At 35.1% G+C, this 9,875-nt stretch overlaps 1 protein-coding gene across 3 annotated transcripts; it reads left to right on the forward strand.

Moving 5' to 3' along the window:
• Positions 1–8,959, forward strand: LOC126600992 (THO complex subunit 1). 3 transcript variants are annotated; one of them, XM_050267689.1, is made up of 22 exons: positions 1–195; positions 827–890; positions 983–1,066; positions 1,453–1,527; positions 1,865–1,958; positions 2,484–2,629; positions 2,748–2,819; positions 3,352–3,424; positions 3,533–3,598; positions 3,749–3,795; positions 4,026–4,097; positions 4,204–4,329; positions 4,431–4,496; positions 4,653–4,694; positions 5,389–5,505; positions 5,594–5,676; positions 6,722–6,788; positions 7,286–7,357; positions 7,496–7,546; positions 7,797–7,856; positions 7,942–8,091; positions 8,503–8,959. In XM_050267689.1, the coding sequence occupies exons 2-22, from the start codon at positions 888–890 to the stop codon at positions 8,746–8,748; spliced, it is 1,812 nt and encodes a 603-aa protein (XP_050123646.1). In that variant the 5' UTR covers positions 1–195; positions 827–887; the 3' UTR covers positions 8,749–8,959. The 3 variants fall into 3 exon arrangements, with proteins under 3 accessions (XP_050123646.1, XP_050123644.1, XP_050123645.1); XM_050267687.1 differs by having other exon boundaries at positions 30–195; positions 775–890; XM_050267688.1 differs by having other exon boundaries at positions 30–195; positions 813–890.
• The last annotated feature ends 916 nt before the right edge of the window (positions 8,960–9,875 follow it).

A 9,875-nucleotide genomic window follows, 5' to 3' on the forward strand; every position in this document is an offset into this window, starting at 1 on the left:
AACGACATGTAGCTTTCTTTTTGTTCAGGGTGTTTTTTATCCATATAATTTGGCGAAGCCTGTGACGGCGAAAAGCGGAGGGGGGACGGGATTTTACAGTAGTAGGCAACATCAACTTCTTCTTCTTTCCCGGGTCGCCGCCGTACGTAAAGACTCTCTCCTTATAACTCGCCCCGCCGCCGTGACCTCTGCCGGGTAAGAGATTTATTGCCTCTTCTATTTTTAATTCCGCGTCGTTCTCTAATTTAGGAATTTGCGTATTGAGGATTTAGGGATGTTGCCATTACAAACAGATGAATTCGAAAATTTCCAACTTGTTCAGTGAATGTTTTTCAGCGATTTTTCTCTGCTTGTTAATTTTCAACTGTAATCAATTTGTAATAGCTTCTGAAAAGTGAAAACAAAGTGAGATTAGTATTCACTGAAGATTCAAATGGACAACGAAACGATGGAGTTCTGTCTCTGAATAACTTCTTGCTCAGTGTAAAGTCTGTTGATCGTTGATGCTTTTGTTCTAACGAAAAGCGGGTGACCGGAAAAACCAAACAATTAAATGTGCAGATTAAGGAATTAACAGGTTCCATAAAATTGGGGAAATCTCATATTAACAAAGGGCACTGTATAATTTTTAACCGAGGAAAATTGGCTTAGAATTTCATCCCGCCACATTTTCCATTCCTGGGTCTCTGCCTGTTCTACATTCTAACATGCAGTTCCAAATGTCACTGCTGGTTTAATTTCTTTAGACGATACTTTTCATTTTTGCTGCTGCAGAATATTTTCGAAATCATTTTAATTGAGCTTTTGGGAAGGCTTTGTTTGACAGAGCGGAAAGCGGACTGTTTGTCGTTGGCTTCAGTGTCAGCACTCTGGTTGAAGTCTTTAACATGGTTAGCCTTATTTTCATCACAGTTATAATTTTGATTGTTATTTGTCTTCTCTGTCAAGTATGGTTAAATTTTCTTTCTGTTTTTATTCTCAGGAAGTGTTCAGGACGGCCATTTTGCAGCCTGGCCCACCTGAAAGGTTTGCCCTTCAGACAGTTCAACAAGTTATACAACCTCAGGTAACAACCATAGATCCTTCATGGTCAGGGTTCTTCTTATTTATATTTTTTGCTTCCCAAAGATTAAGTCCTGTGTAAATGCATGCTTAGCTATTTATGGCTTTGCTTCTCAAGACTGAAATACAGTTGTGATTTCATTCTCTTTCTGTTTGCTACATTTGGATACACTTTTTTTGCTACCTTTGTCCTATAAAGACTCCAATTTCTAATTTTCCAATGAGTCCTTTACTTGATTCTAGGCTTTATCCTTGGTGTTAAGGGGAGCATTGCTTTCTTCACATATATCCTGATTGTACATTAATCACATATTTAAATCTTTATTTTTTCCGAATTTTGTTGTTTGGTCAATAAAAATTGGGCCAATTGATTTCATTTCATCATGACAGAAACAAACAAAGTTAGTCCAAGATGAGAATCAATTGTTAGAAAATATCCTTCGGACATTGCTTCAGGAACTGGTGGTATGTTTCTCTTTCTTGTATTTGTGAACAGAATATTTTGATTATTTGATTATACTTCTGAAGTTTACTGCATTTCTAGTTTTTTCTGCATATGTTAGCATGGTGGTCATCCACAGGAAATTAATGTTTGTGATACGCTAAAAAAAGGCCTTATGCTTATTTGATGTCACAGTCATGTATTCTATCTAAATCTGAAGTAAAGTAGACCCTGTTATATACTTGATTCCCCATCAACCTGAACCCTCCTTACATATTTGACATCAATACATAATTTTCTCTCTCTTATGCATTTGGTTTTATTTGTAATTTTATGTCACGTAACTTGAGATTCTCACAGTCTTCTGCAGTACAGTCTGGGGAGCAGATAATGCAGTATGGTCAATCAATTGATGCTGGAGAAACTGCCCAAGGACATATTCCACGTCTTCTTGGTCTGTACATGTTTCTGTTAAACTATTGCAAGCACTTAGTTGTACGTATCTAATGTTCTTGACTTGCTTTTTAGAAGAAGCTTATACACTTTCTAATATAAAAATTCCTACGTGTTGTGTTGGTATTTCGATATGTTTCTTGTGGTGCACTCAGCATAAATCTTTACACTCTGAGAATAATTTATACATTGATGTTTTTCTGAAAAGAATTTGTATTGCTATTAATTTTTGTGGTTTATCTTTTGACATTTAAATCGCACCTAACTACTTTTTGACAAAATTCAGAATTGACTTTTGATTCTCAATTGTAGACCTGTATATCCTCTAATGTAAACAATAAGCTTTTTTAGGTCAGTTCTTTGCCTTACAAGAGCTACACTATGGAAAATGGCTTGTTATATTGGTTTTAGTGAAGAAGAAAATTGACGAGTCTTATAGAATGCATCTCTCTCTTGCTCTATCTCCACATATATACTACTCTCTTCCTCTGCCTTATACAGCTCCTTTTATCTTCTGATGCACCAGACGTTGTGTTGTATCTTTGTGAGAAAGAGCATGTCGAAGGTGGCATGATCTTTCAGCTGTTGGAAGACTTAACAGAAATGTCAACTATGAGAAATTGCAAAGACGTTTTCGGTTATATTGAGAGTAAACAAGATATATTAGGAAAGGTTTGTGCTTTTTATATGTCAATGGATTATTTTTCCGTGTTTTGTTTTTTTATTGTAAGTTTCCCATTTTCCTTCTCTTTTACATCCTGCTGTACTTTATATGGTTCTCCTCATGCAGCCTGAGCTTTTTGCGCGAGGAAAACTTGTGATGTTGAGAACATGCAATCAACTTCTTCGTCGTCTATCAAAGGTGGTGTTACTAATCATAGTAGTCATCATTGCTTTTACAGCCAACTTTCATTTTTGAAACTTTCCCCTATATTGTGATATTTGTTTGTATTTCAAACACCAAAAATTGGTATGCCATTCAGAAGTCACATTTAAAGCTGGTTGTATAATGTTTATAGAAAATAACAGGTGCTCAGGTTAATATGTGTTGTACTTGTAATTATGTAATGGTGGTTACATATTTGACATTATAGACTTGAGGATGGGGCATTGCATATGTGTTCCTCACATTGCTCCATTGTGTTCCTCACATTGCTTCACTGTGATAAACAAAATTTAAAATGCGGTATGCAATCATATTGATATTGTTTTTCTCTCTTTTGATTTATGAACTAATTTTTTGTTTTTTGAAATTAAGTGTTTTAGCTATTGTTGTACCACTTCAAGAAGTCCTTATTTGATGAAACTATATCCACTTCGATGATTAAATTTTTCTTGAAAAACTTATTGTTATAGTCATGTTGCGTACTAATTTCTTTGAACCTGATTCATAGGCAAATGATGTGGTATTTTGTGGACGAATTCTAATGTTTTTGGCACACTTTTTCCCATTATCTGAGCGTTCAGGTACCTGTTTGTCTTCAACCCTTGTCTTCACTTGTAATTTAATTGCTCTCGACCCTGGTGTTCAGTTGGACTATATATTCATGTTGCTCTTATGGTTACTGTGTGCAGCTGTTAATATAAAAGGAGTTTTTAACACATCAAATGAGACAAAATATGAGAAAGACCCCCCTGATGGTACATCCTTGCTAATGACAGTTGCTTGATTTCTCAATGTTGATGTCAACATATTATTACACATATATCTGTATATATCTCTAGTGTGTATAACTTTTTGGTGAGTATAGATCTCTTAAGCATATATGTTATCTGTTTTATAATTTTCAGGAATTTCCATCGATTTCAACTTTTACAAAACCTTTTGGAGTTTACAGGTAAACTATGCAACTTGGAAGCAATACAGAGCTAGGCTTTTTAGTTATGGTTTCCTCTTCTCCATTTTGATTTGAGTTTTGAGCTTAGGGAGTGTCTATATATAATGCTAAAAGGTTATATAGTTTGAAATGTTGTTAAATATTCATACTTTGTTTCTGTAATTCTTCTTGTAAACTGATATCAGTGATATCATTCATTATGCTAAAAACTTGTCTGGATGGATTTTCAGGAAAGCTTCTGTAACCCTCCTTCCTTAACTCTTGGTCCTACCAAGTGGAAGAAATTTACATCCGGTTTAATGGTAATAACAGTCTTCTGACATCTTCGTTTTATTTATCTTTATGGTATGCCAGTTTCTCTTTATTTTATTATTCACTCAAATATTCTTTTCTTGAATGTCTTGTTAGGTTGTTTTGAATACCTTTGAAGCTCAACCATTAAGTGATGAAGAGGGAGATGCCAATAACTTGGAGGAGGAAGCAACAAATTTTAGCATAAAATATCTTACAAGCAGTAAACTGATGGGTTTGGAGGTTAGTAATGCTGGAGTGTTGACTTAGAGTTTAATTGTAGCAGACCATTATTTTGATTAGGAATCAAATCCTTGAATTTTGATGTTTTCTGGTGAGCACAGTTGAAGGATCCCAGTTTCCGACGTCACATTCTTGTGCAGTGCCTCATATTGTTCGATTATCTGAAGGTAGAGTTGAACAGGTCTTAATATTGATTTTGGGGAAATATCATTTCACCTTCCTAATCTCTGGGCTTGTTATAATGGCCCTTTTCAACTTTCTGATTGATCTATTTTTCCCTATAATACTCTAATATGGTAAAACTAACTCTTATTTTCTTGTAGGCCCCGGGAAAAAGTGAAAAAGATTTACCTTCTGAAAGCATGGTCAGTGTTGTAGTTATATCTTGTTGACTTTTGTAACTTTCTTCCTTCTTCTTTTGCTTTCATTAGAAAAGAAAACAACTTTCCTCAGGTGGTGCTATCTTTAGAAAGAGAATTTACCTTGGCGGTGCTGGTTATAACAAAAGATGTTGACAAAAAAAATGGAATAAATTGAGATGCCTTAGATATGTTATGATTTTGTTAGCCTTGTTTATCTCCAAAGTTAGGAATTTGGAACAACGGTGGATTAGAGTACTACAATCAGATCTCACCTGTAACTTTATATCAATGTTCTGTGCTTGTGTTCGCTTATGAATGCAGTATTACTATTATCCCAGTCATTTGCATCAGTTTTGTTATCGTTTCTTCTCAAAAAAAAAAAAAAAATTGCTAATTTACTCATGCAATTCTATAAGTTTATTGTATTCAAAAGCAACTGATGGTCCCTGCGTAATTGAGTTGTACTTGGGACTATATCTTATCTTTATTAAGATGCAAATGGACACCGCTTACATTTTCTTTAAGCATGAAAAATTAATGAATTTGTGTAGTATACCTTTCATTGTGAACTGGTAGAGAGGATTTACTTTCATTTGGACACAGTTATAGCAAAAGGTTTTGTATGATGCTATAAAGTCAGCTTTAGAATATCTGTGCAATTTATGATGTCTGCTAAAGATTTCCTTGTTGATTTCAGAAAGAGGAAATAAAATCTTGTGAGGAGCGTGTCAAAAAGCTGCTTGAGATGACTCCGCCCAAAGGGAAGGAATTTCTTAATAAAATTGAGCATATATTGGAACGTGAAAGGAATTGGGTGAGTGTGTTATCTGGCCTCAGCCATGCTATTCTCAGAAAATGTTATCGTTGTTCTTGAGCATAATATGCATTTAATCTATTCTTAGGTATGGTGGAAATGTGACGGTTGTCCCCCATTTGAGAAGCAGCCAATGGAGAAAAAGGTGATCCAAGAAGGGGCCAAAAAGCGGTATGCAATTCAGTGGCCTGTTTGTCTGGGTCCTGCCATTCCTTTTAATGTGTTTTTTAATAAGAAAAAATTGAACAATTTTAATTTTTCCTTTTGTGTAAGGTCTACATAAGAATAACTGAAGCAGATAGAAGTAAATTCATCCTTTGTTTTCTAGCCCTGCTGGGCAATTCTACTTTAGTTATTCATGGCCTTGGGAGTAGGTTTATCTTTTATGTATGTTTTAGATCTCTTTATTCTAAACAGTGATGCATATTTTGACTTGTCGTTTTGATGTTTCGATTGTTTTTGTTTCTGAAGTTTTGGGTTACTGGTATCGACACGGGTGTATATTGTTTAAACCTTTGATGTGTAGTATTAAAGACATTTCCATCAGATCTCAACTTTATCTCTGGAAATACTAAAGACATTGCTGTAGAAAACTTCCATGGGAATATTAACAACTTCAGAGATTCCCGTGATACTACCATTTTACATAACAGAGCAAGATCTTGGAAATTGGTCAAAATTGCGGTGACATCTCTGGAAATATTAAAGACATTCCACTGGTCCTCAATGATATTGTACGAAGGAATAAGATTTACACATTTTTTTGGCAGAACCCTGCTACCCATATGCTGCCCTGATACCAGCTGAAACTTCTGTACTCACTTTCACTAAGAAAAAAGGAAACAAAACTAGACTGTTTTTGAGATGAGGTCTTCTGACCAAATGCAGATGTTTTGCCTTGTGGTGGAGATTGTTTCCTCTTACTTGAATATACGAAATGATTTGGTTTGAGAGAAAGACAACCCTACCCTCATAATGGTATTTAGGATATTTTAAAATAAGCTACAATCTATGCAGAAAAATAACAAATTCACATGCTAGATGAACTCATGGATTTTTGCTGGCATATATACCCATGCCTACAAATTAAAATTTTTGAATTGTTCACCAACTTTTATCAGCCTTCTGTTTGTTGTGACCTGTGAAGATATTTAATAAGTTTGCAGTGCTGATTATAATGAATTTTTTGGTTTTTTTTTTGTCCTAAATTCAACAGTAGGCCGAGATGGAGAATGGGAAATAAAGAACTATCTCAGTTGTGGAAGTGGGCAGATCAGAATCCGGTATGCTAGATTGCTATTTATGACAAGATTGTTGAAATAAATCTGGCTTCAAACATGACATTCACAAGGTTTTGAATATATGCAATTATTTTTTGCAACCTCCAATGTTTCACAAGCTTCGCTGATTCTATAATTAAATATTGAGAAAAAGTTTGATTTATTTTCAAGAGTGGCGGTGATCATCACGAGGAAATGTACAGCTCCACACTCACACAGTATATATAAATAATTATATTATCAGCTATTAACAGAAAAAAGTTAATAGCATCTTGCTGATTCTACATGGTTCATACCTACTGTCCTCTCTGAATTAGTACTTATATACTCATAGAATATCAGTTCAGTTCTTACTATAAAGAAGACAAAGATTACAGATCAAGTTGTTGAGGAAGAAACATGTAAATATGTAGCAATATGTTCCTTTCAGTATTGCTGACCACAAAATTAATTTGAAAATTTTGGTGTTATTGTTTAATAGTTATTTTTTCCTTGTCTAGAATGCTTTAACCGATCCTCAACGTGTTCGAACACCTTCCATCACTGAGTACTGGAAGCCCTTGGTTGAAGATGTAAGTACCATATACTTCTGAATGCCCAAACTAGCATGTTGTGTGTGTGTACTCGCGCTCACTCTTGTCCCTTCTCATGCTATGGATTTTTTATGTTCTCAGTAACTGTTTAGTAAGATGAATCTCTTTGAGTTACAGATGGATCCAGCAGCTGGAATAGAACCTGAGTATCACCACAAAAATAACCGAGTGAGTTTTCTTCTAGAATTTTTGGTCAAAATCAGAAGACAATCATATAGATAAAAGTTGGGTTGCATTTTGACTAGGGTTCATTGGTAATATAGAGTGCCATTTTATTTAATATCTGTTCAACTGTTTCACCATGTGATTCAATGTGCATTACCTCTTGCTTTTGAATATTAGAATTGTTGAAACTCAAACTAGTGTTCCACTTAAAATTTTATTTTGTTTTATCCAATAGTAAAATTTCAACATGCAGGTTTATTGCTGGAAAGGTCTTCGATTTTCAGCTAGACAAGACTTGGAAGGATTTTCTCGAGTATGAATATAACTATGTTTGCATAGTTAATGTATTATTTCATTTTTCACTGAGCTTTACACCACTTGTGTGGATGTCATTGCAGTTTACTGAACATGGTATTGAAGGAGTTGTACCGCTGGAACTTTTGTCTCCTGAGGAGCGGTCTAAATACCAAGCTAAACCAAATGACAGGTCTAAACGTGCTAAAAAGGAAGAATCAAAAGGTGCTGCACATCAATTAGAAGAAAGTCAGGTATATAATTGGCAGTGTGTTGAATTTCTAGTGTTTTATTGTTGACGTCTTTGATTCCTGTAGAAAGTTGAATATGCAAATGAGGAAATAATATGAATAATGTGTATGTGTTTGTGTGTGCGTGTATATTGCCGATGAGATTTAGAAAGAAACATCTTTATTATTTAGACATAACGTTACATGGCTGCATAACACTTGATCTGTGCAATGCATCTTCAGCCTAAAGATTGAAAAAATGAGATGAAAAATGTTATAAACTTTTGCCCCTTTATTGTTGTATATTTCGTGTTCTTTTTTGTCTTGGGGTAGGTTGTATTCAAATTTGAGATCAAGTAAATGCATGTGTACGTATATGGAAGTATCAGCATTACTTGTACCCCAAAAATTTTGACAATGTTTTTTTCCCTGAAGAATGCTACACCTGCAAGTGAATTAGATGGTGAAGCCTCAGGGACGCCAATGGACACTGATACCATTGCCGCAGCCGGCAACATGTCCCAAGGTGGAAGTCCAATCCCCGATGAACATCAGAAGCAAAGCTCTGATGCGGATGTGGGTCAAGAGGGAGGTCAGTTGGAAGCAGATGCCGAGGTCGAGGTTGAGGCAGGGATGCTTGATGGTGAGGACGCGGAGGCTGATTTGGATCCAGCTGGTTAACCCGTTCAAAGTTGGGTGTTTGCATATGTAAGAATGAACATTTGATTGAAAGTAGATGACATGTTTGGAAATCCTAGATTGGCAACAAAAATTCCGACTAATTTTTGTAATGAGATTGTATGTTCGCCGGCCAATGAACCACTCGAGGTTCCGTTTCTTCTGTTAAAGGGGATTCATGGAAAAAATGGAATATAAAGACGTGTTCCAAGAACATCATTGATACGTTGCTTGCGAGTCCCTTGGGCGGTCGCAGTCAGCCATGGGAAAAGCAAGCAAATTAAGGCAAATTAAATGCCATTCGGTTTGTTTGATCTTCAAGCTACTTCCTACCGGGTTACGTATCACACAAGGATGCATGTCTGCCACAAATTTGGCCTACAAATCAAACCCCCCGTGACCTTTGTTCATTAAATGATCTCTTCACGAGGTATTTCTTTTCACTTGTAAGTGAGACGTCTTAGATTTGAATCTCGTGGATGATGAATTCGATACCAAATTAAGTTACCTATTATGTGATTTAACCGAACTTATTTCTCCTTAGTATAAAATATATCATTGTATTCAAACAAAAAAAAAATTAATGAAATGCAGAGCGAAGCTTGCGTACTTCGCCGGAGGAATCGATCAACTCCCCACTACCCAGAAGGAGAAAAAGCTTCTTCCAAGTCTGGAGAAATGACTCCAAAATAAAACTTGCTTGTTATTTTTTCGAATGCTAATAATAATTCCGTTTCTGGTAATCTGAAGATGAAGGAAGAGAGAGAATGCAAACGTGTTTTTTAAGGAAAAAAATTAATATTTTTTAACAAGCTTTAACACAATGGTATTATTTACACAAGTATCATTAGATTCAACTCTATTACTTATCAATTACAAATGAAGAAGATAAATATCAACAAACAGTAGTATTTAGTAACAAAGTTGTTAACAAGTTTAAGAAGAAAGCAACAGTATCAGAGTGTCAAAGATTTGTAACTCAGCTGATTAAGAATATTTTTGTACTCGACTTTTGAATTAGTTTTTTTCACTGGTATTTATTAATTGTGCAGTAAAAGTAAGACAAACAAAACTCGAGATCTTGAACATAAAAAAAAAAAAAAAGGTTCGATCGAAAAAAAAAAAAAAAA

Source organism: Malus sylvestris, chromosome 14 (genome assembly GCF_916048215.2).
Source record: "Malus sylvestris chromosome 14, drMalSylv7.2, whole genome shotgun sequence".
NCBI lineage: Eukaryota > Viridiplantae > Streptophyta > Magnoliopsida > Rosales > Rosaceae > Malus > Malus sylvestris.